Source organism: Eupeodes corollae, chromosome 2 (assembly GCF_945859685.1).
Source record: "Eupeodes corollae chromosome 2, idEupCoro1.1, whole genome shotgun sequence".
Classification (NCBI taxonomy): Eukaryota; Metazoa; Arthropoda; class Insecta; order Diptera; family Syrphidae; genus Eupeodes; species Eupeodes corollae.
The window spans coordinates 16,463,204-16,489,593 of NC_079148.1; the positions used below are offsets into that span (position 1 = coordinate 16,463,204).

A 26,390-nucleotide genomic window follows, 5' to 3' on the forward strand; every position below is an offset into this window, starting at 1 on the left:
TAGATATTATTATTATTTGTAGGTATTATGGTTATTAGTGTATTATTATAAGGATTATTATTACTTGTTGATTATTGTTATTGTTCTTATTATTATGATCAATTCTATATTGTTATTATATTATTATGGATTATGATTTATTTTTATTATTATTAGTATTATTGTTATTTTATGTTTTGATATTATTATATTATTATTTTGGGTTTCCTACAACTTGGAGGTAAGGACATTGAAGTCGTCAATAAAAAATGTCAATCTGTTGATTAAGGAGGACTACAGGCTATCAATTAACAAGTACTGGGACCGCAAGATCCGGTCAGTTAATTCGAGTGACCCTAGTATGTTCCCCAAAATCAACAAGATATTCAGGAAAAAAAACGATAATGACCTTCGTGTCTTAAACTCCAAAGAACTGAAGAGAACAGAGACGCACTCAGGACAGCGCAAATAGATCCAGAGGAAGCCATCTTTGACGATGACTTTTACATAATTGAATTGTACAAGGTGACTGTTACCATTCGCCCCAACCACGACCTGGAAAACAGAGCCCTACTTAATCACTTTAACCTCCGTAATGATATCACACATTGGCGATCTGAGAACCGCGGTTTCATGCGGTTCAATGACGATTCCTTGACAAATGCTATAATCGCCGAGCAAACGGGACCAAGTCCCTTGTTAGTGACGAAGGTTGAGCTTCAGCTCATCTTCAATTCAATAAAAAATAAAAAGTCAGCAGGTGTCGATGGTATATCCAACGTTGTACTAAGACATTTACATATGGAAGCAATTGACATTTACACCACGCTCTTCAATAATGCACTGAATAAAATAATGCATATTATCCAGTGCATTGGAAGACCGCTGTGGTTCATCCTCTCCCGAAAAAGGGAAAGGACAACTCCAACCCGTCAAATTTTCGGTCGATAAGTCATCTTCCGATCATCAGCAAAGTTTTCGAAAAAATCATTAATAGGGCTCTGGCTAAATGGGCTGCGGACAACAAAATAATTCCGGATAAACAGTTCGGGTTCAAGGCGGGTCATAAAACAATTCATGCTGCTTCTTAACTCGTTTCTGATATCCAATGGAATCGATCAAAACAACAATGCACAGGTGCAGTTCTGGTTGATTTGGAAAAGGCCTTTGACACCGTATGGTTAGAGGGTCTTTACCTAAAACTGAGCAGTCTTGGCATAGGCAAGCCATTGTTGTATATACTTTATGGTGGCAATGTGACTTCTACCACAACATTCTCAATTAAAAATGGTCTTCAACAGGGAGCGGTGAATTCGCCGATTCTCTTCAGCATTTACACCAGCGATCTGATAGGAAGTCTTACAAAGGCAATTGCGTACGCCGACGATCTAATTGCGTACAGAACGGCCCGAAAGGTTGAGGTTATTAGAATTGTCTTGCAGCGTGATTTCGACAAGATTCAGCGATATTGCGAAGACTGGAAACTGAAAATAAATGTCCTGAAGTCCGAGACAATTCTGATCCGGACTCCGTTGGCTAGGGCCACGAGGGATACGTGCAAGAAATGTCGCAAGATGGTCATCGTTGATCTTTACGGGCAGCCATTGGCGAGCAAAAGTGTAGTGAAGTACCTCGGTATCTATTTAGATCAGTATTTATATTTCGACATACATATAAATGATGCTCTGACCAGGGCCATAAGAGCCTTAGCTCTGACAAAACGGTGGTTTTTTAGCAGTCGGCTTGACCTCAGAGTGAAGGTAATTTTCTACATGGCCCTCATACGGCCGATGATCGTTTATGGTTGTCCCTTGTGGTTCAGCGTTGCACCTTCCTAGATGGAGTTTCGGATGTTCGAGCGGCAGTGTTTACTACGCTATACCGGCTTATATCGAAATGCTGAATCTTCTTATATTCACTACTATTCCATCGAGGTCCCAGACAACGGGGCTCGAATCAACAGAATTGACAATTTCGTGATAAAACTCGTTCGAGGTCACATTGCAAGAGCTATGTCTTCAGACCAACAATTTAATTTTCGGGGCGTTCTAACCGAACGACGAGTATTTTGAAAGTGCACGCTTGAGCGGGTTCATTCCACCAGAGGCATTCCTCTTTTTAGACAAATGCGGTCTGATACAGGATAGATTGGCAGTTTCGTTAATCTACCACGTCAGACGAAGAACCGTGGATAGGCGACTCCTGTACAATCGGGACGTCATGGCACAAGGCAGAGCAGAGCTCCTTCGGTTCAGTAGGGCTGTGTCCAAACGGGACCGAATTGATAGGGTGAAGCAGGAGAACCAGTTTTGGTGGCTTCAATCGGCACTTGATATTGGGTAGTCGGGATGAGGTTTTAAGCCTTGGCCGGCTAACATACTTGTTTTATAGTTTTAGGGTTTAGTTCTAAGTTTAAAAAAACTACAAAATATGAAAAACAAAAATGTTAAATAGTAAGATTTGCTGCTGTGGTTGCTCAGTTTTAAGTAATTTAAAGGTAGAATAGGTAGTTTAAGTTAGCTTTAAGGACCTTACTTTAAGTAGTTTTTAAGTAAAAATAAAAAAGGTTATCGATATTAGTTTTTTCTCAAATTGTCTAATAAATACAAAAATAAAGAAAATATAAATTGAAGTGAATTATATCTTTGGGCCAAAAGGCATTAGTTTTAATTGTTATAGTTTAACTTAGAGTGTCCGTATGGGACCATTAAGTTATTTGTAAGTTATGGATAATTAGGCTAGTTTTATGATTTGTTGTCTAGCTTTAAGATAGGTTAAGGAATGAACTAATAAAAATGAATAAAAAAAAGTGCGATGGGCTGTCATGCGAGAGCTCTAGGGTTCGATCAATTTTTAAAAAATGTTTGTACAATTTTGTGTAGATTTAATTTTTTTATGAGTGTTGAATTTTTATAGAAAATTTACTGAATGCCGAAAAAAATATTTTCTGTGAGATAAAATAAGCTAGAAGCCAACATTTTTAATTATTTGAAAAGATATTTGAGTCCAAAATCAATTGTAACGAACTTTTAGTAATTTTTGTAGGTTTTTATTTTTTGTTAAAAAACTATGGATTCGATTATTCACAAGATTTTAACAAATATTGAAATAATATTTCTTTTAAGACAAAATTAGCTTAAAGCTATAATCTTAAATTTTAGAAAGGATAATTAAGTCGAAAATCATTTTTTATCAACTTTTAGTAATGTTTTCTAAGGTTTTTAGTTTTTGGAAGAAAAACAGTCAATTTAATTTTTATAAAAATTTTGCCAGATTCCAAAAACGTTATTTTTCGTTGCATGCAATAATTTTGGAGATAAATTCATTTTTGTTTGTAAAATATTCGAGATGAGAAATAATTTTTTCTGTTTTTTTTGTATTAAAAAAAACGTTAGTTGGATTTTTTTGAAAGAATATAGAAGTTATACGTGATACCACGTAACGACATATAATTGCAAATTAAATTAAAGTCTCAAGAGTTATTGGTTCGTGAGATAATTTGGGCTATCCAAAATATTCAACTTTTTAAAATTAAAAAAAAACCGTAATTTTCTTTAGAGCCCTTTCTGCATCTTTCTGCAATATTATCTGTATAATTTAAATTATTTGAAGCCGAAATCTCTATTGGTTCTTTAGCTATGGACGCCGAAAAAAATGTACGTACACGCAAATGCACAGAAATCTCTATAAAATTCTTTTATTCGGACTGAGATCTTAAAACGTCAAGAAATATCAAAATTTTTAATTCGGCAAATCGGGCCAATTACAATAACTTAATATGATAGGTTAAAAATTCTTCAACGGTTCTTATTCCAATTTTGTTTTTCATTCAATTTCTTCATTAATAAGATGAAAAAGATGAGTTTATTTTTCTATCTTCAAGTTGCTTTATTGCAAAATCTTCAAATTCAATCATAAGTTTACAAACCTTAAACATGATTTGGTCTTAAGAAAAAGGAATTCAAATAGTTTTGAAATGTTCATAATATATTTGAGAATTATAATATGTCATAAGCTTACAAATTTTCAAAGTTTTGTCAACGCACAAAAATCAGTTTTTTACAAAAGATATTAATTCTTACCTTTTAAAAATACAAAAACCAATTACACTTTTCATAGACTCAATTTAACTTAAGTCCGAAATTATAATATGGAAACATTTGACAATTAATTTAATTATTTTATTTACTCACAAATTTACTACAACATACATACATCTACAACTAATACATTTAATTAATAAACTTTTTTATAAATTTTAATAAAATACTTTTTTTTAATCAAAATACCTCACCAACAGCCTTAACTGTTAAATCTTTAATTAAAACATCAGGAGGTGTTGAAATAACATACATAATTGTATCAGCAACACTTTCTGGCGACAAAATAGCTTCTCCCATTTCGCTGAACGTCTCTGGTGAAAAAATCTCAGTACGTGTCAATCCTGGATGAATACTCTAAGAAATGTCAAAACAAAATCATAACCATCAATATCAAAATATAAAAAAACCTTACTGTAGATTTAATTTTAGTTCCGAAATTATTCAATTCTTGTCGAATTATTTCATTCAATGCAGTAACAGCAAACTTCGATGGTGGATAAATATTAAAACTCGGTGTTCCCAATCCCGAACAAATTACATTCGATCCACAAACACTGTTTATATGCACCAAATGTCCATCAAATTTTCGTTTCTTCATGCTTCGAAATGCTGCCTGAGTACAGTAAATGAGGCCATTGATATTTGTTAGCAAAACTTCATGGATTAGTTTTGAATCCATATCGAGAATATTTCCCTCCCGAAGACAACCGGCGTTATTGACCAGTATATCAGTTCCACCTAGGGTTTCTTCGATCCAATCGAAAGTCGCCTTGACTTCTTCTTCATTTGTTATATCACATTTCCGTGGAAAATATCTCTCTTGACATTCAATGGGGAACTTGGAGTGATTTTCCTCCAAACGATCCGCTCTACGAGCTAGAGCAACAACCCTTAGTCCAGCTTGGACTAATTTACTTGCACAAGCTTCTCCGATACCACAACTAGCTCCAGTTACAACAGCAACACAATTATTCCAACGATCCATAATTGATTGTTCTATTTTCAAGAATAGTTGTTTTCTTTAGAACGATGATGGGGAGTGGATGTCTTAATCTCAAGACGTCTAACAAAAGACTGCCACTGCAACAATCGAATAACTAACAACATTAACTCGCTAGCGATTGAGTTTGTCAAGTGCTTCTTTCATGTGACTTTCTTACTTTCAGTTATCGTAGAAAGACCCAATTTTGTATAAAGATAAGGGCCGGCCTATGACATTAATGTCATTCGCAACAAGAAATTTAGGAAAAATCAAAAACTAATGGACACATGTTTAAAATTCTTTTTTTTTCGATTATTTGAAATGATCTTTGGGACCGAAACTGGATTATGGTAGCTCACTTTGTGTGAACTTTTTTAATCTCTTGTTTTGAACTTCAATTAAGTGAAATTAAAATATTTAATATTATGAGCTAAATGTTTTTACGGTGAAATTATAGGTACACTGCATCGTTGAATTGATTGTAAAAGAAATAGGGTATAATTTAGGTGGCTTTACGAGCAATAGTTTAATTCTCGATTAAAAAAATAAGAATAAGTTCATATACGCCACAGAGTGTTGTTTTTAAAGAGAATACAAAAATTCAGATTTGAATCTGACACAACGTATCGTGTTGATAATTTTTGAAGATACAAGATTGGAGAAATACCACACAAAATTACGAGTATTTTAATTAACTTTTTAATTCGTTGGAAGTTGAGAAAATTAAAAGTTGAGTTGAGAATGAAAAGTTTGAATAAAGAACAATAAAACCGAAAGTTTAAAAAATAAAGTCCTAAATTTCAACTTGGAGGAAAGAAAAGCTATCTTCATTGTTTTTTCTTGCGTCGTCAAAAGAACGTTTCAAAATAGACAAATTATGTACCTTTAAAAATTGTTTTTGTCTCCAAAAATATAAACAAAGTCATTTTACAATAAATTGAAGAAAAACGAATTAATTTAAAAAAAATTATCTAAATTTTTCAAAAAAATTACATATGTGAAAAACTCGAACATACAATTTATATTTTTTTAATAAATAAAAATATAGACTGTAAAAACAAAATACTATTTCAATATCAAGATTATTAACTTTCCATAGGAAGTTATTGTAATGGATCCAAATTGTCAAATTGAAAATTTTGACATTTCTCGGCATTTGAAGGTCCCTTGAGTCGAAATAAAAGATTTTTAGAAAGATATCTATGCGTGCGTTTGAACGTTCGTCCGTACGTTCATGACGTTTTTTCGTCGTCTATAGGTCAAGAACCAGAAAAGATATCGACTTCAAATAAATTTTGTTATACAGATAATAAGGCGGAAAAATGCAGAGAGGGCTCTCAAAAAAATTGGCTAGTCCGTTTTGTTACCACAATAGTTTAAAAAAAGAGGCTGAGATGCGACCCACACTGATAACTTCCAATCCCGTCTGTCGATTTGTCTTGCTTAAAAGTTTGTCTATATGTACTCGTATCAATTTTTACCAAATGTGCGTACTATTTTTTGTAGATTTTATTTTTTATGAAAAAACGGACTATTGGATTATTATATAAAAAAACAATAATTTCTGTGAAATAAAGTAAGTTTGAAGCCAATATTTTTAATTTTTGAAAAGCTATTTGAGCCAGTTTTTTTAGAGTTTTATTTTTTGTAAAAAAAAACTGTCAATTACATTTTTCTCGAAATTTTACTGAATGTTAAAAACAATATTTCTAATAAGATAAATTAAGATTAAAGCCCAAATTTCAAGTTTTTGAAAAGATATTTAAATCGATGTTCAATTTTTACCAATTTTGCGTAATGTTTTGTTTTGTTTTTTATTTTTTATAATTTTTTTTTTCAGTTTTGTCGATTTATAAAAAACCGTTTAATGGAATGGTTCAAAAAAACATACTTGGTTGGTATCACATTACAGTTTATTATATACAATTTAATTCAAGTCTCTAGCATTTTTCGTTAGTAAGATATTTAGGGTTAACCAAAATGTTCACCTTTTTTTCAAACTGCTATGGTAAAAAAACCACCCAAGCAATTTTCTTGAGAGCCCTTTCTGTATCTTTCTGCTTTATTATCTGTATAACAAAATTTATTTGAAATCGATATCTTTTCTGGTTCTTGAGCTATGGACGACGAAAAAAACTTCGCGAACGTACGAACGTATACGTACACACGCACGCACAGGCTTCTTTCTAAAAAAAAATTATTTCGACTCTAGGGACCTTGAAACGTCGAGAAATGTCAAAATTTCCAGTCGATATCGAAAACAATTTTGTGCAACGAAAACCAACGTTTTTAATATCTGGTGAAGTTTTGAGAAACATCAAATTGATAGTTTGATAGATGAAGACAAGTTTTTAAAAAATGGTTTTTGACTCAAATATCTTTTTAAAACTTTGAGATATTATTTTAAACTACTTTATCTTTTAAAAAAACATTGTTTCCAACATTCAGTAAAATATTTAGAAAAAGCTAATTGACAGTTTTTTTTACAAAAAATTGAAACCTAAATAAACATTATACTAAAACTTGGACTAAAATAGCTTTTCAAAAATTAAAAATATTGTCTTCAAACTTTTTATTTCACAGAAAATATTGTGTTAGATATTCAGTAGTTTTTTAATAAAAATCCAACAGTCCGTTTTTTCAAAAAAAAAAGTCTACAAAAATAGTACTCAAATTTGGTAAAAATTGATGTTTGGTTCTTGATATTTCTCAAATCAATTTCATTTGGTCCAATTTAAGAAATGCTACTAAAATTGGTACATTTTTTTCCATTAAAAATCTATTAACAAAACCAGATTTTCAAACTAAACTATTTCTTTATTTGAAAAATGTTGTTAAGAAATAAATAAATTGAGTGGAGCAACAGTCCGTTGAGAACTAGGGCCTAGTGACTCTCAACCATTCCTGTGTGCGAGTAATGTTGTCATGATTTTTTTTTTATTTTTCTTTTTTTTATAATAAGCGCACACTCAAAGGGATATATTACCCTTATTATGTAGACACAGTGTGAGCACTAGGAAAGGGAGAGAGGGGTTGAAAGGAGATGTCGGTGCACATTGGTTATGAATTCCTGAATATTGCAATAGCTGGGAAAGACAGAGTGTGGCAAGGCATTTCACATTCGCATAGTACGGCTAAAGAACGAATCTCTGTACTTGACAGTACGACCGAAGATGGGCTCGAGGGTATATTAATGAGCATTCCTAGAAGCGCGAGTATAACGGTTGAACTGTTTAAGGGGAGGAATGCAACTGGCTATTTCAATACTATCCAAGAGGCTTAATTAAGTTGCAGGAGCACCGGCCCAGATATGGGAGTTATACTCAAGCTTTGGACGTATATAAGTCTTGTAAATAACAGCCAGATCAGGGGGGGAGAAAAACTTCTTGCATCGCCTTAGAAAACCCAAACATCTTGCGGCATTTTTGGCGACATCGCGTATGTGATCGTTCTTCAAAAGGTGGCTGAAGATACACATACCGAGAATATCAGATGTTCAGTTTCCTCGATGCAAGTGCCATTTATGGATAATGGCAGGGGGCTTTATTTCGCTTTAACGATACAAGACAGCATTGCGTTTTCGAAGCATTAAATTCCACGCGGTTTGTTATTCCCCATTGTACAATGCTGTTTAGGTCGGAATTTAATGAGCTTATCATATTTTGTCGTTGCAGTTCCACATCCGAAGAAGAGGGGTGTGACTCTGAAAACGAATATGAAAAGCTAAGAGTACTATCGTCAGCGAAACAATGTATTGGATTGGATGTTGCAGACAGGAGATCATTAATAAAAATGAGAAAGAGTGTTGGAGACAAAACAGAGCCCTGGGACACACCAGCATTTATTTTGTGGTTTTCAGACTTGAATCCATCCAATACAACTTGTATTGAACGATTTGAAATGTAATTACTAATCCAATGAAGGAGGGATTCATGCAAACCGAAAGCACGCATTTTCGATAAGAGAGCCTGATGCCAAACCCTATCAAATGCTTTTGAAATTTCAAGTGCAATAATCTTACTTTCTCCAAAACTATGTAAAGATTTGTTCCACTGTTCGGTGAGATGAACCATGAGATCACCAGTGGACCTATTGGTACGAAAGCCATACTTTCGGTCATTAAGAAGCTTCCGTTCTTCAAGATATTTCTTGGGCTGATAATTAATCAGCGTTTCCATGACCTTGGAAAGAAGGGGCGTAAGTGCAATCGGTCGATAATTAGACGGTGAGGAAGATTCGCTTTTTTTGGGAACAAGCTACACAAATGCGGTTTGCTATCCTCTCGGAACGAGACCTGAGGAGTAGGACAGATGAAAAAGCTTACGCAGTGGTTTTGCCAGCGATGAAGAACATCTCTTCAGAACAATAGCGGGGGTACCATCTGGGAAAGCGGATTTATGAATGTTGAGAGCTTTAAGAACTCTCGCAACAGTACGAAAAAAGATTGGTCCCATAGAATCATTTACGCGTTCGAGAACTGAGGGATAACACTCACTGGCAGAGTTGAATTGGCGGCGAACTGCCTAGCAAAGAGATTTGGTTTCTCTAAAGAGCTAACAAATGGAGTGTCATTCACCAGCGAGCGTTGGAACCGAGGAAGAGGAAGAATTCCTCATACATTTTACAAATGACCTTTTGGTCATTGGGACATTGCAGTATTTTTTGCCGTAATTGTTGGTCATGTAAAAATTTGGTCCGTCGAATATGGGCGTTGCAGGCCTTCCTGGCTTGCTTGAACTTATTCCGGTTTTCCTCAGTTGGATTGGCTTTAAAACAACGGAAGCTTACCTTCTTAACCCTAATAACCTCTTTACAGCTCGCATCGAACCATGCGTTTTCCTCAGGTCTGATGCTTTAACCCTATTCGGGATAAAAGTTCTCATTCCCAGGAGAATCAAACTTGTGGTCATATCAGCGCTGGCGTCAACATCACTATCGAGGAAGCATAGTGACCAGTTAAAGATCCTGAAGTAATTGTTGAAACTGTCCCAGTTGGCTTTCTCGTATTGCCAAACGGTTCACTTAGGAGCTCTTTCTTTAACTGGAGAGTTTTTACACGAAAAATTTGCTGATATGACACAATGGTCAGATGTGCCTAGAGGAGATAGAACACTAATAGTGTACTTACCAGGGTCAGAGGTAAGTAACAAGTCAAGAGTGCTTTCTGCTCGACCTACGACGTCCGATATTCGAGTGGGCTCGTTGACCAGCTGAGTTATGTGGTTTAACTCAGCGAAGATCTCAGCACACACTCCTTCTGGTGTTGACTGGCCCGAATGTTGAAGCCATGAAGAATTGTGTGCATTGAAATCGCCAGTAACAACGATTTCAGTGCGAGGATAGGACGAAACAATTCTTTGGATGGAATCAGTCAAAGCATCAAATTCACGAGAAGTTGATACTCTGTCTAGATTTGAGCTTCGATAAAGGAAGCAATAGTGAATGGTTTGCTTGTTCACGGAAAATTTAAACCACATACAATTGAAAAAAGAATTGGTGCAGAGACCATATTGTGGCAAAAACTGATAAGCAACATCATTCCTAATGTATATGGCGAGACCATGGTGAGAAAAGAATAATGGCACCAAGTTATACCCTTGAATAAAGAATTTAGTGGGATCGGAATCCTCACCCACTTGGGTTTCACTTAGTGCCAAAACAGCTGGCCTGTTTAAAGCAGTATGGGAGTACACAGAAAAAAAATTTGCTCATGGAGGGGACCTACAGTTTTAAGCCGAACGCGACCGGCTAATTTGAGAAAGCATTTTTTCATGACAAGAGATACTCTTGATGAATTTGTCAGTTCCTCGCAAGAGGCAGTACCCGTGAAAAGACTTAAGATGGCATAGGCAGTTTCGAACCCAAGACCTCTGGCATGACAGTCCAACGCACTAACCATCATGCCACGGGTGCCAAATGTTGTTGGTAATTTTAAAATTTTGTTAGAATAATTCAACTAACAACTGTTTTAACCCAACACGAAAACCTACAAACTGTTAAGTAAGACAAATTGACAGACGAGATGGGAAGTTATCAGTGTGGGTCGCATCCCAGCCTCATTCTTTTTGTAGTGTGGAAACTTTAAGAACCAATTCTTTTTTTTTCATTTTATCATCATGGATTTTTGTTCTACCTCTCACTTTTTTTAAATCATCAAATTATTTTAATATGCTCTACACTTTTTGGCAATTGGAAACAATGAAACATTTCATAAATGTTTTTCTTCAGAAATATTTCGGGAGCATCCAGACCAAAAATACGTTTCTGAAATGTGTTTTAAGGTTTCTGAAATGTTTCAAAAATGTTTATTTGGTCTGAACATACCTTAACATAAGTCCAAATTCGTACCAAAAATAATATTATATTGATTTTAAAACAGCTTACGTTTAAGCCTTTAATTTAATTGACTTCTTACAAATAATATCATTTCAAAATGTGGATCGTACCCAGCCTCCTTTTTACTTATGTTTGTGTGCCAAAATAGATTATACACTTACATTAGTAGACATATGGTTTTAACAGAGGATTGATATTTTCTTAAACGAACAAAAGAAGACCTGTGTCATTTTTCCTAGTTATAAAATTTTTACAAATTTCATGATAGAAAAAAAACATTAACTTTAAATAAAAACAAGATCTTTATAAAATTGATCGAATAAAGATGTTTTGCATTTATTTTGGCCCAATATTGTTCTTTCGAAAACCAATTGTTGGCCAAAAATCGACAGTGACGGTTGGGCCTTACTTCTTAAAACATCCCCGGATCCAGCACTGATAAGCCGACTATATACGCCCGGTGCGACTAATACTCAACTGGCTTCCTTGATTAAAAATAATCTGAACCAAATTGAAAAGAAAATATGTGTTGTGATATGAAATCATTGCATTCTCAATTCTCTCAAAGCAGATTAGCGAAAAGTAATTCAATATCTATCTCATCTTATATTATTTGATGACAAGTGACGCGTGAAGGCCTTAAGTATATTGTATATCATCTTGTGTGATTTGCGGTGGTTGACTTAATTGTTCGAATGCTATAGCTCAATTTATTAATGATGGTTTTATATAATATATACTATATTAGGGTATGGTCTAAGATTTCTTTTATGATTATAATGAAAACAAACAGAACAGTGAAAGCAATTTCGATAAGGGGATAAGATTTCAAAGCTAATACCGATGCAGAGCAAATAGGTTTTGAATGTCTCCACGTTATTGTGGTGAATGGGAAATATAAAGCCAGGTTAAGTATTCCACATTCTCGAAGTCCGGCTAAGGAAAGAATCTCTTAACTTGAAAGTACTTCGGAAATTTAAAATTTAAATAATAAGAATATTTATTTTTCAGAAACATATCGATAATAAATTCAAACATGTTTTTTAAAGATGAAATTAAATTTTTCAATTTCAGAGGAAAGGAAAAATCTGAACCACCCTAATATACATAAATCATAGTCATACATCATATTAGTTATGTAGAATATCATTTTTGGTTGTCATACATGAATCTTTATGTTGTTGTTGTAAAAGTATTATAATTTCATATTAATATTACGGCAGACGAATAAAAGATTCGTTCCGTCTTGTCATTCGTGAGTATGATGCTGTTTGATGATCTAAAGTGATGATTATAAAAATATTTAAAGTATTTATTTATTGAAGAATTTTGTACCTATCTTTTTTTGCACATAACATTTTATGGTCTGAATTTTGGTATTCTGACGTTTTTAAATTTGATTCATGTTTTTTTTGCGTTTAGTACAGTATTGTAGTATTGTTTCCGGTGTTTCTGGTTGTCTTTTATTTTGTAATTTATTAAAAAAGTATTTCGTTCTTTTCGTGTTATATGGACCACCCAACATTTTATAAATTCACGTCAGCAACAGAGAAGATTAAAGGTTTTGTCTTGTATAGTGCGTATGAACTGACAATTTACAATATGAAGTAAATTCTTTTTAAGGTTTCTAGTTTTGGGCAGAACAAGCGAGTATCGCTGACAGCGTGAAGAGCCTCCAAGACGTTTGCTTCAGGGTCAAAATTGAAAAATGTGAGCTTCTATTTTGGTATCGCCACAGTCACGTGGTTTATTAATTTAAAGATTAGTTTTTAGTTTCGTTTTGTATTCCTTAGTTAAGGTTTTGTTTCGTAAATTGAGTTTAAGTCTTGAAACTTTATCAAAATACTAAAGTTTAAATTTGTCTTAATAAACAAATTTTATTTTGAATTAAACTTTTAACATAAAATACCAAGTTTTTAGCGAGTATTAAAAAGAAATTATATTAATGTCCTCAGCAAGCTCGATCCCTAGCTAGATGTCTCCAGATATACCCACCTGCGTGAGCCAAATGAAAGGCGGTCTTTCTCTACTGCGCTCCATTAGGATTGTATTCAAACTTTCGAAGACCTTCGGGGTGAAGCGTTGATGTCCATTCGCTCTACATCACCGAGCCATCTATGTAGGTCGTTGGACTTTAATTCTTTCTACATGTATGCAGACGAGACCAAAAATAACCCGAAGAATTTTTCTCTCGAAGCATCCTAAGACGCTCAATGTTCAAATGGTAGACATGTGCATTCAAGAGGACACAAGCGTCCACAGGTTTTTCTTAAAACCCACCTCTGTCTATCAACTCCTACTCTTACCTCCCCGCGGTGAACATCGGGTGCCTAGTACTTCAACTGGAGATTGGGTTCTAACCCCAGCGGATAGTTTTTGATGGCAGCAAACGAGAGAGGGGAGGAGAGGTGTTTCTACTGAGGCACCTCTCCTTATCCAGACGAAGCGGACGAATTCTCGAGATGGAATCAACGGTCTACAGTTCCAGTAAGGTTAAACTACTCAGTGAACATCTTCTAGCGCTTCTTCGACACATTCGGAGCGCAGGCCTGTAAAGAGTGATTTATCCGGCTCCCCGTACTTGGTGTTATTCTAAGGATCTGACCATCCAGGTTGAGGGTGTGCCGTTGGGTTTGATTTTTTGACCACGTAAAAATACCTTAGTTGAGAAGTACCAACAAGCCTCGGTTACGGACGGATTTACTGTTGACAAACCACGCAAACTAAATAAGGACAACGAGCTTCTGATCTGTACGTGGAATGTTAGGTCCCTTAACAAACCACGTGCAGTCGAACAATAAGCGGAAGGCCTAAACTGCTGCAAGGCAGATATAACCGCCATCTAAGAAGTGCGGCGACTACTACCGAAAGCACAGACACCGTGTATTTGGATCTGGATTTGTTGTTGGAACTAGATTCAGGCAAAAAGTCTTGAATTTCAACAGTGTGAGCGAACGCATCACGACAATCGAATATGCTACACTGACATAACTTTGAGGTAGTTGAGTACTTTGTCTACCTAGGCATCGCTATAAAATCAGACAACGACACGACCGCTAAAATCAAGCAAAGAATAACTCTTGCAAACGCTGCTTCTTTGGACTTAAAGGGTAATTGCGTAGTGAAGTCCTCTCTCGAGCATCTTAAATCACCATCTATAAGACACTCATCATCCCGGTTTTCATTTATAACGATGAGGCCTGTATCCTGTCAAAGAAAGATGAGAGCTTCTTAGGATACTTATTTACTTACTTAAGGTGGCGCTACAGTCCGGGGCGGACCTGGGCCTCAACCAACATGCGTCTCAAGCCAGCTCGGTCCCTAGCTAGCTGTCTCCATTTTCGCATGCCAAGTTGGTTGAGGTCCTCTTCCACCTGGGTGTGCCACCTGAGTCGCTGTCTTCCTCTACTGCGCCGTACCTCTGCGTTGTTCAGTGTCCTTTTTTGATGACAGCATATACTTGGTCTTGCCTTCATTGATCACTAAACCCATCTTCTTCGCTTCCGTCACAATGCTCGAAAATGCTACACTAACATCACGCTTTGATTTTTTAATTATGTCAATACCATCTAAGTATCCACGTAATTGGATGGACCTTGGAAAGATTGTGCCTCTAGTGTTAACGATTGAGTTCTGCACAATTCTTTCCAGACCGATGTTGAAGAAGTCGCATGACAGTACATCGCCTTGTCTAAAACCTTTTTTGACATCAAATGCGTCGGTGAGATCTTTTCCGACCTTGATTGAGCAGCGTGCATTCTCCATCGTCATTCTGCACAAACGGACCAGTTTGGCAGGGATGCCAAAACTAGACATTGCTCTGTAGAACTCTTCCCTATAGATACTGTCATACACGGCATTAAAATCAATAAAGAGATGGTGTGTATCGATTTGAAGTTCCTCTGTTTTTTCCAAGATCTGCTGTAGTGTGAATATTTGGTCGATTATGGACTTTCCTGGTCTGAAGCCACACTGATAAGGACCTATCAGATTGTGTACGAACGGCTTCAGACGTTCACATAATACGGCAGAGAGAATCTTATATGCAATGTTGAGGAGACTGATGCCTCTGTAGTTGGCGCAGTTTAGAGGGTCTCCTTTCTTATGTATCGGGCACACTATGCTAAAATTCCACTCATCGGGCATGCTTTCTTTCGACCATATTTTGCAGATGAGTTGGTGCATGCTCCGTACCAAGTCATCACCTGCTGATTTGAATAGTTTGACTTCAGTTTAGATATAGCTATCTTCACTTCGTCAAGGTCGGGTAGGCGGAATTGTTGATCTGCGTCGCCGAGGTTGAGTGGTTCTATCTCCCTTACAGCGGAATTCGGTTCGTCATCGCCGTTATATAATTTGGAGAAGTGATCTTTCCATATTCTGAGCATCGAATGTGGTTCTACTACGATGATCCCCTGATCGTCTTTACAGGCTTCGGTTCGTGGCTGGTACCCTTGGGAGTTTTTTTTTTACTTTTTGTGCAGCGCCGTTTTGTATGCCTCATGTTTCGCTGACCAGGGGTTTCGCTGTGTTGGCCGTGTGAAACCTAGCACTTCAGAGGCGGCATCTCTGATGGCTGCAAGGAAATGTTGCCACTGGTTTTCAATGCTTAATGCAGGCAGCATAGGACTCCTTAAGAGGTTATTAGAGACTCGATCGGAAAAGGACATGGCAGTCTCTTGCGATCTTCTCACAGTACTTCCTAGTTTTGGATGGGATCGGGATATCCCTAGCCGTACCTTGGCAACAAAGAGGTAGTGTCCGAGTCAATGTTGGTCCCTGGGAATGTTCGGATATCCTTGGAGAAGTGTCGTTCGTCGATCGCAATGTGGTCAATGCGGTTGACGGTTGATTGATCAGGAAATTTCCATGTCCGCTTGTGGATATTGAGATGTTTGAACTACGTATTAGCTACCAGAACGTCTCGCCCCGCAGCGAAATAGATCAGCCTGAATCAGTTGTCGGAGGTGGTTTCGTGCAGGCTGTATCTCCCGATTATGCCACCAAAGATGCCCAGTGCCCTGTCAGTGATGTCTTGTCCAAGATCTCGAAAAATATGTCTTTGGTGTTTTCATTTTTCTCCTCTGTTGTGGCATGCGCGCACATTAGGCTTATGTTAGCGAATTTAGCCTTGATGCACATTGTCGTGATGCGCTCGCTCACACTGTTAAAACTCAAGACTTTTTGTCTGAGTCTAGTTCCAAAAACAAATCCAGATCCAAATAGACGGTGTCTTTGCTTTCGGTAGCAGTCGCCGCACTTCTCAGATAGCGGTAAAATCTGCTTTGCAGCAGTTTAAGCCTCCCGCTACTTGTTCGACTGCAAGTGCTCTGTTAAGGGACCTAACATTCCACGTATAGATCAGGAGCTCGTTATCCTTATTTCGTTTGCGTGGGTTGTCAACAGTGAATCCGTCGGTATCCGTGGATTGTTGGTTCTGTTTCAACCCACAACCTGGAGGGTCAGATCCTCAGAATAACTCCAAGTACGGAGAGCCACTCCTTAAAGGCCTTATCTTCGAATAGGTCGAAGAAGCTCTATAAGCTGTTCAATAAGTAGTTCAACCTTACTGGAATCGTAGGCGCCACCGTTGATTCCATGTCGGGATTTCGTCCGTTGTCTTCAGCATAAGGAGAGGTGCCTTAGTGTTAAAACATCTCCCCCCTCTCTCGTGCCAAAAACTTTCCACTGGTTTTAAAACCAAATCTCCAGCTGATGTAATAGGCGTCCTACGTTCACCGTTGGGAGGTGAGATTTGGAGTTGGATAGACAGAAGTGGGTTTTGAAAAAAACCTGTGGGCAATTGTGTACTATTTTCAATGTATTTGTCTACCATTTTAACATCATTGATAAATCATATTCAATTTAAATTCATATCTATGATGTCATTTTTAAGTACTAGAAAAGCATATTTCCTTATCGACCTACACATTACTCATATACACCATTGATAAAAATTCATGCCCCACATAACGGAGGAGAGGATGCTCTTATAGTTTTTACCCTAAAGAAATAAAAATAATAACGTGAAAACGAAAAAATACCTTTTCTTCTTAAACACAAAAAACCCATATAAAGCAGAATTTTAATCAAAAATTCATTCAACCATATCCTCGCATCGATTCATCCAAATCGATGCCAAACCTGGATAACTTCGAAAAGAATTCCAATAAAAATTTTCCAAGAAGAAAAACTATTTAACTGCAATAAATCAAAACTTGCTTTTTTGTTTGGCAGGCATAAACCACCACCCAACCCCATGACGTATCCCATCACCATCATCATGCCGCACCAATAAATACTTCCCCGAAAGTCCTAAATGAACTTAACTTCATCATCATATTGCCGCATGCCCTTGATACTCGGCCCAGTTCAACCCCAGCCAGGAAACAATATTGTCCTTCCGAAGAAGGACCCATAAACGATGATGACGACAACGACAACGACGATGATGATGATATGTATCGTGAAATTCATGCTTCAAGGCCGCCTCAATCCCAAAATCTATGACAAATTTCAATCTTTCCATCACCGACTACTATGACCTTTTTTTGTGCCCTTTCTGCTCCAATAATGGCTAAGAAAAAAACCACACAACGATGATGAGGACGGGTAAACGACAACGAAGCCCATAGCCCATGATGATGATGATGATGGCGAACAAAGCAGTCGAAACTTTTCGGAACTTCAACTCTTCAAATTTAGGAACTTAGTCAATTGGAAATCAATGCGGTGCTAAAGTTACCCCCAATCATCATCATCAGTATCCAGCATCCAACATCCAGCATCATCATAGAAACTGAAACTGGAACTGGCCTGTTTGGAAATATGGTGATGGTGATGGTGACTGGTGTGGCTGGGCTGAGCTGAGCTGGATAGGGCAGAGTTGAGTAAACTCGCTTAGATCGGTTTTTCCAGTTGAATTTGTGTCCCGTTTCGGGTTAAATGATGGGGTCGGATGAGGGAATTTCCTTTGCTACCATATCTACCTTACCTACTGCTAAAGTATCCTAGAACTATAGTAAGAAAAACAAGAAGGGAGAATGCCATTTTCTAATTAAATTTTTTGACTTTTGTGAGTTTTCACTTTTTTTTGTGTTGTCAAATTGTTTTTATTTTCATCAGAGTTCTTCACTGCTTCAACTCCCCTCTCCCCCTTCACCCTTTTTGAACTAACATAAAAGAGTGAGAAACTTCGTTACCAAGGGTGACTGTATTTTAGGCAAAGTTAGCTCGAAGCAATCAAAATGTCAAAAAAGTTTATCACCACCTTGAAGCTGGAGCTCTCTCAGTCTCTTAGATGCCTTAGCTTTAGCTTTAGCTTTATACGGCTTCACAAATTCACAAGGATGTCGGCTTGTATATACCAAAAAGAAAGATTTCCAAGGGACCTGCTGATCGGGTTGAATGGATGTATGAATGTAGGAAGGTTCCTACTCCGGTTCAACTTTTGGACTGGGAAATGATGATGGAGAAGAGAAAAGTGTGAGTGGAAAAACCACATGTCAAAATATTGTCGTTTCACTTTGGAAGGAGAGAATCCTTTGAAGCTACAGAAAGGATAACATGTTGAAAAGTTTCTGTAAATATAGAGGTATGTCGGTATATGATATTATGTACGTATGTAGTAAGTAAGTACATAAGTTTGAAAATGATGGGTGATGTATGTTATGCTTATGTACAGTACATATTTATGTCATGAGTTACTATATAAAAGTATATACAGAAAAAAAAATGGATCTGAGAGTGAGAAGTTGTCCTTAATTTTGTTTCTTTATTATTTTTCGTTGATTGATTTGATTTTTTGATCTTTTTTTGAAACCTTAATTGGAATACTTTTGAAAGAGTGTGTCATTTATGTAAAATGTATGTCATGTGCTTTGCTTTATATTTTCACCTATACATACACTAAGTAGAATGTTGATCCACGTGCTCTTATGTACTGTACATACAAACATATGTACATATAAATCGAATTTGATTTAATCAACATATTTTAATTAATACCAATTTTGTTTTCGATTCAATTTCCGGAAAGTGTTAACCACATTTAGATTAGAGAGGGAACGCAAAATCAATTATTTATACAAACACATTTTAATTATCACAGTGTGTAGAAGAGCATGCTGTTGTATATTGCAAACTAAGGTAGAATTTTTAAGTATCCTTTTGGAAGTTATTTGTAGTATAATTTGTCAAATTACATTTTGACATTTTTTGACGTTTCAAAGTCCTTTAAATCCAAAATATGGATACGTATGTTCTTGAGTAAGTACGCACCTATGTTCACATTTTTGGGTATCTTTTTTCGTCGCCCACATCTTAGGAATAAACTGATAAATTGATCTTATTACTGAAAATAATTTTAACAGACACAGAAAGGACTTTCCAATCCAGGGTATGTTTTTTTTAGTAAAGAATTTAAAAAAAGAGGCTAGAACTCAAATCACAATGATAACTTAACATTCATGTCCGTCTGTCAATATTTCCAAAAGTTTGAAAAAAATACAGGTATATCCATTTTGCGGTTTCAAAATTATCATCATCATCACTTAAACGACCACCACACCACCACCAAGGGTGTCAAATCGCAGATCTTGGTGCCCAGTTGATATCGTCACAACAAGAAATCACGCGGTAAGGAAATGTCTCTTGTAATATAACCATATTCGCTTAAGGTGTGTAGCATGTGGCAGTCTTGTTGAAACAAGCAAACAAAAATTAGGTTATCATATGATCAATTGACGGTGACAGTCGGTTTGTAGTCATTTTCAAAGAAGTAAGGGTCAATCACACCTCCGGACCAAAGAGCGTTCCAAACTGTGAATTTTTTAGATGTATTGGTCTCTCTTTAATTACTTCAGTATTTTCAGAACCCCAGATACAAACTCCACCGAATGAGATATGATCAGCTGGCTTCAGTTGTTGTTCAGCTTGACTTTATTCGGATGTAGGTGTAGATCTTATTGCAAAATACGCCATAATGTTCCGTAAGACAGTCCTAATTCTTGAGAAGACGAGGAATCGACACATTCGGCAACACTTTTACTTACAGCAACGATATTTTCATTTGTACTCTTGAAACCATGATGGACAGGCCTTATTAAGCAATCCAGTCTCTCCAAAATTCTTCACAATTTTGCTAATTGCTTGTTTGCATAGGTGGCTTTGTCAGAATCACCATTTTTGAAGTAGGTTATAATAATTTTTTATAAGTACCCGTGGCATGAAGGTTAGTGCGTTGGACTGGGAGAGTGGCTTACTGACAAGACTCAAAAACTTGTACAGACGACTTATAGACCCACATGACTTGGAGGTAAGGACACTGAAGTTGTCAATAAAAAATGTCAATCTGTTGATTAAGGAGAACTACAGGTTATCAATTAACAAGTACTGGGACCGCAAGGTCCGGTCAGTTGATTCCAGAGACCTTAGTATGTTCCCTAAAATCAACAAGATATTCAGGAAAAAAATGATAATGACCTTCCGTGTCTGAAACTCCAAAGAACTGAAGAGATCAAAGACGTACTCATGACAGCGCAAATATATCCAGAAGAAACCATCTTTGACGATTACTTTTATATAATTGAAGTCCGAAGGAAAAAGTGGAGGTGGTGGGAGCTGCCTTCCAGCAATTGTACAAGAGGAATGTTAGCATTCGCCCCAACCACGATCTGGAAAACAGAGCCCTACTTGATCACTTTTATCTTCGAAATGATACCACACAATGGCGATTCCTTGGCAAATGCCATAATCGCCGAGCCAACGGGACCAAGTCCCTTGTTAGTGACGTAGGTTGAGCTTCAGCTCATCTTCAACTCAATAAAAAACAAAAAGTCAGCAGGTGTCGATGGTATATCCAACGTATACTAAGACATTTACCGATGGAAGCAATTGACATTTACACCACACTCTTTAACCCCTGTGGTTAATCCTCTCCCGAAAAATCGAAAGGACAACTCCAACCCGTCAAACCTTCGGTTGAAAAGAATTTTTCCGAGCATCAGCAAAGTTTTCGAAAAGATCATTAATAAGGCTCTGACTAAGTGGGCTGCGGACAACAAAATAATTCCGGATAAACAGTTCGGGTTCAAGGCGGGTCATGACACAATTCATACTGCGTCTAAACTCGTTTCTGATATCCAATGGAATAAATCAAAACAACAATGCACAGGTGCTGTTCTAGTTGATTTGGAAAAGGCCTTTGACACCGTATGGTTAGAGGGTCTTTACCTAAAACTAAGCAGGCTTGGCATAAGCAAGCCATTGTTGTATATACTTTATGATATGCTTAATGGTAGAAAGTTTGTTGTCAAAAGTGGCAATGTAACTTCTACCACAACATTCTCAATTAAAAATGGTCTTCAACAGGGAGCGGTGAATTCGCCGATTCTCTTCAGCATTTATACTAGCGATCTGATAGGTAGTCTTACAAAGGCAATTGCGTGAGCCGACGATCTAATTGCGTACAGAACGGCCCGAAAGGTTGAGGTTATTACAATTCTTCTGCAGCTTGATTTCGACAAGATTCAGCGATATTTCGACGACTGGAAACTGAAAATAAATGTTCAAAAGTTGGAGACAATTCTGTTTCGGACTCCGTTGGCTAGAGCCACGAGGGGTACGTGCAAAAATTGGCGCAAGGTGATCATCATGGTTGATCTTCACAGGCAGCCATTTGCCAGAAAATGTAAAGTGAAATACCTCGGTATCTGGTTAGATCAGTATTTATATTTCGACAGACATATAAATGCTGCTCTGACCAGGGCCAGAGGAGCCTTTGCTCTGACGAAACGGCTGTTTTTTAGCAGTGGGCTTGACCCCAGAGTGAAGGTAATTTGCTACATGGCCCTCATACGGCCAATGATCGTTTATGGTTGTCCTGTGTGGTTCAACGTTGCCCCTTCTCAGATGGAGAAGTTTCGAGTGTTCGAGCGGCAGTGTTTACGACGCTGTACCGGTTTATTTCGAACAGCCGAATCTTCTTATGTGCATTACTATTCTAACGAAGTCCTATACATTATTATTATTATTATTATTATTCCAAGCTTTATTCACTCATTAATACTTTAAAATTTACAATAATTTTATAATTACCATTTGATTGAATATATTTACATTACATTTAAACAAGTATGTGTACGTAAAATTAATTAAATTACAAGAAAGAAATAATTTAATGAAGGTTTAAAACTAATTTAAATATATACATAATTTGAAAAGAGAGGTATAATTTTAGGTTATCTGAGCATAAGCCTCCCCCAGACTTCTCCATCTTCTTCTATCTAGTGCTTCTCTCCAATAAAGTGGGCATATTTTTCGGATGTCATCCTTCCAGCGTTTATGTTGTCCACCTACGCTTCTTTTGCTTTCTAAGGGTATCCATTCGGTTACTAATTTTGTCCATCGATTATCAGGTGTACGTATTACATGTCCTGCCCATTCCCATTTGAGTTTCTTAAGCCTGTGTCTAACGTCTTCAAAATTAGTTTGACTTCTTATATTCTGATGGTTAATTTGCTGGGCAATATGAACGCTCAAAATAGCTCTCTCCATTGCTCTCTGACATGATTGGAGTTTCATTTCAGTGTTTTTCGTGACTTGCCAAGTTTGGCACCCATAGGTGAGGACTGGAAGAACTGTTGAGTCAAACACATATTTCCTTGTTTTATTAGAAATATTCAATGTAAGAAGATGCTTAACGTTCCAGAACTGCCTCCAAGCGTTCGTCATTCGCTGCTCTATATCCTTTTTTTTCTTTATCTTTGAATGAGATAATCTGACCAAGGTATGCGTAGTCTTCAACGTATTCTAGTATATTGTTATTACAACTAACTGGATCATAAGCACCATTTGTCATAATTTTAGTTTTCTGTTGATTTGTTGACAACCCAATATTTTCGCATTCCGAGCATAGTTCGTTTAGCATCGTTTGAAGTTCTTCACTGCTGTTTGCGATAATTATAATGTCATCGGCAAATCGGAGGTTTGAGAGACATTTGCCATTTATCTTCAATCCTTTGTCTTCCCAGTCTAGCTTTCTAAATACTCCTTCTAAGGCTGCGGAAAACAGTGCTGGTGAAATTGGATCTCCTTGCCTAACACCTCGCGATATTTTAAAATCTGATCCGATGCATTCCGTTTTTATGTGGGATGTGCTCCTGTCATACATTTTCTTTAGGATTCGAACTATTTTTTCGTCTACACCTTGATTGAGAAGCGCCTTCCAAATAAATCTTTGCTCTACTGTGTCAAACGCTTTTGCAAAATCGATGAAGGCAAAGTATATTGTGATGTTATACTCTTTGCATTTTTCTATTATTTGATTAACGGTTTGTAGATGGTCTATTGTTGAAAAACCTGATCTGAAACCGGCTTGTTCAAAAGGTTGATTTAAATTAAGAGTGGTTTTCATTCTCTCAAATAAACACTTCGCAAAAACCTTGTATATCGATGATATTATGCTTATCGGGCGATAATTGTTGATATCGTCCCTGTTCCCTTTTTTATGTATGAGAATTATTTCCGATTTCGTCCATTGTTCTGGGACTTCCTCGGTGACCAAAACCTGATTGAAAATAGTAGTCAACCAGTTGGCCAGTGAAAAGTTGCCGAACTTTAGGTATTCAGCTAATATCCCATCGTTTCCTTTGCTTTTTTCATTCTTTAAACTTATTATTGCTCGCTCTATTTCACTTTTAAGAAATAGTGGAAAGTCTTCTTCCTGGTTTTATCGCTCTAGAAATATATCATCAGTGTCTGCTATGCGTGTTTTGTATAGATCAATGTAGAAGTTTGTAGCTATTTGGTTAATATTCTTCCTTTCGTGAATTCTTTTATTATTATCCGCCATTGCTGTTATCCACTCTTTATAATCTTGGATTGCACACTTTGCCTTTTTTATTGATCTCGTTTCTTCGATTACTGTCTTTAAGAGGTTGTCATTGAATTTTTGGATGTCTTCTTGACAACGTTTTTTGATGTTCTTCCTTATATTTTTCAAATCTTGTTTTTCTTGGGCATTTAGATTAGTCTTTTTTCTAATACTATCACGTAGTGCTATCATATTTAAAGTTTCACTCGATAGTTTTTGCTGTTTTTGAGATACAGCAGTGAGAATGTACCTGTCTGCAGATTCTTTTATAGTTTTTTCCATTTTGTTATATGCTATTTGAGTAGGTTCATTTAACCTTGATATGATGTTATATCGTTGTTGAAGATCAGCATTATAACTTTTGATTATATCTGTATTTATCGATTTTGTTAATACTTTTCTTGTAGTTTTATGTAGTTGCCTAGTTTTATGGTTGATTAACAACTCCGCGCGTACTATCCGATGATCTGATTCGAATTGAAAGTTATTAAGTACGGACACATCTTTAAGGATTGATCTTTTATTGCAAAGATTAAAATCTATTTGGTTTTTGTACTTTTGGCCTGGTGAATTCCAGGTCCATTGATTTTGCGGTTTCTTTTTAAATAACGAGTTTCCAACTATAAGTTTTTGTTGCCAAATATATTGGATAAGACGACTACCTCTTTCATTTCGATTACCGTAGCCATATTCTCCCATAATGGTTTCTTCGCCATTTTTCCTGAAACCTAATTTAGCATTGAAATCACCGATTATCAGTGAAATCTCTGTTTTAAAGTGTGCTGTTGCTATTTCCAGTGTCTTGTAAAAGCGATTCATCTCGTCATCAGTTGCTTTCTCAGTTGGTGCATAGACTTGTATGATGGATATGTTACAATTCTCTACTTTGACTTTCATTCCTATTATCCTATCGTTAAATCCTTTAATTTCTTGAATATTCTTTTTTAACTCTTTGTTTATAAGGAAACCGACGCCATAAAGGCCTTGTTTAGTTCCGAAGTAAGCAAATATATTTCCGTTGTTGAGTTCTTGTATGCTTTCGCCTTGTCGTCTTACTTCTGCTAAACCGATTATATCCCAGTGTATCTTATTAAGCGCGTTTTCTAGTTCAACAAATTTTTCTTTTGATTGGAGAGTTAGTGTGTTTAGAGTTGCTACGTATAAGGGTTTCGTACCTGTATTGCTTTTATTAGTATAGTATTTTTTGTTTGTATGTTTTTTGTTTAGTGAGATGCTTTCCGCAAATTTATAAAAGGGGGGGTGTTGGCCGAAATCCTCCACGGTGGCCGACCGGGTTGGAGGTTTATTCTTCAGTTTATCCATTATAAAATTGTCTTCGTTATTAATAATTGACTCGCTGGGGTTGACTTTTAGCATTTGTTGTGGTGGATTGTTCGTTAGTTGTTATTGATTTGTTGTTTTTTCGAAGTTATCTACAGCAAATTGGTTGCCATTTTTAGCGTCGGCACTTTTACCCATAGTGACGGTTTTCTTGAGGACATATTTCATCAGGGGGGATGATGACGACGATGGTGATGACGATGAGAAAGTTTTATTTTTTGTTTGTGGTCTACTGTTCTTTTTGGACGAGCTCCTCGCTATATCTGAATCTTTTTCAAAGTCATCATCAGAAAGCTTTCTTTTGTTTTGCTTAGGGTGAGTCTTTATATTGATAATTTCTTCTGCTGTTAATGTTTTACCATCGACAATCAGCCTGTTGTTTTTGACTTTTACTTCTGCGTTGCCATTCATGTTTCTTAAGGTATTCGCTTTTTCAAGTAAATTTTTCCGCTTTTCTAATACATCTTTCGGTAAGTCATCATAAAGAATTAAGTTTGTATTATTTTTTGTGTTATATGCTTTTAGTTTTATTTTATCATCCATGATCAGGCATTTTGTTCTATATGCCAAGAATCCAATTTTGATAGGTCGAGTTTTATTTTTGTTTTGAACTCCAAGACGATAGACAAAGTCAAGATCTTTCAATGAAACTTCAATTTTGAAGACTTCACTTAAAATTTGTAACACTATTTGCTCGAGTTCAGTTGTTGATTTTTCAATTTCTTCAAAATTGAGAAGAATAACGTTCTTTCTTCGTAGTTGGCATTCTAAAATA

General features: G+C 36.4%; 2 protein-coding genes across 2 annotated transcripts; both read right to left on the bottom strand.

Annotated features, from left to right (window-relative positions):
- Positions 1 to 4,148: 4,148 nt before the first annotated feature.
- Positions 4,149 to 5,170, bottom strand: LOC129946560 (farnesol dehydrogenase-like). Its single transcript, XM_056056800.1, has 2 exons — positions 4,495 to 5,170; positions 4,149 to 4,436 (listed from the first exon to the last, which is right to left on the bottom strand). Exons 1-2 carry the CDS (start codon positions 5,065 to 5,067, stop codon positions 4,260 to 4,262), a joined length of 750 nt encoding a protein of 249 aa, XP_055912775.1. The 5' UTR covers positions 5,068 to 5,170; the 3' UTR covers positions 4,149 to 4,259.
- Positions 5,171 to 24,130: 18,960 nt separating this feature from the next.
- Positions 24,131 to 25,597, bottom strand: LOC129944762 (uncharacterized). Its single transcript, XM_056054427.1, has one exon. It carries the CDS (start codon positions 25,595 to 25,597, stop codon positions 24,131 to 24,133), a length of 1,467 nt encoding a protein of 488 aa, XP_055910402.1.
- Positions 25,598 to 26,390: the final 793 nt, after the last annotated feature.

Coding starts and splice junctions, on each gene's coding strand:
- LOC129946560 (XM_056056800.1), bottom strand. CDS start 5,067: ATGGATCGTTGGAATAATTGTGTTGCTGTTGTAACTGGAGCTAGTTGT. Junction 4,437..4,494: donor GAACTAAAATTAAATCTACA/GTAAGGTTTTTT, acceptor GACATTTCTTAG/AGTATTCATCCAGGATTGAC.
- LOC129944762 (XM_056054427.1), bottom strand. CDS start 25,597: ATGGATAAACTGAAGAATAAACCTCCAACCCGGTCGGCCACCGTGGAG.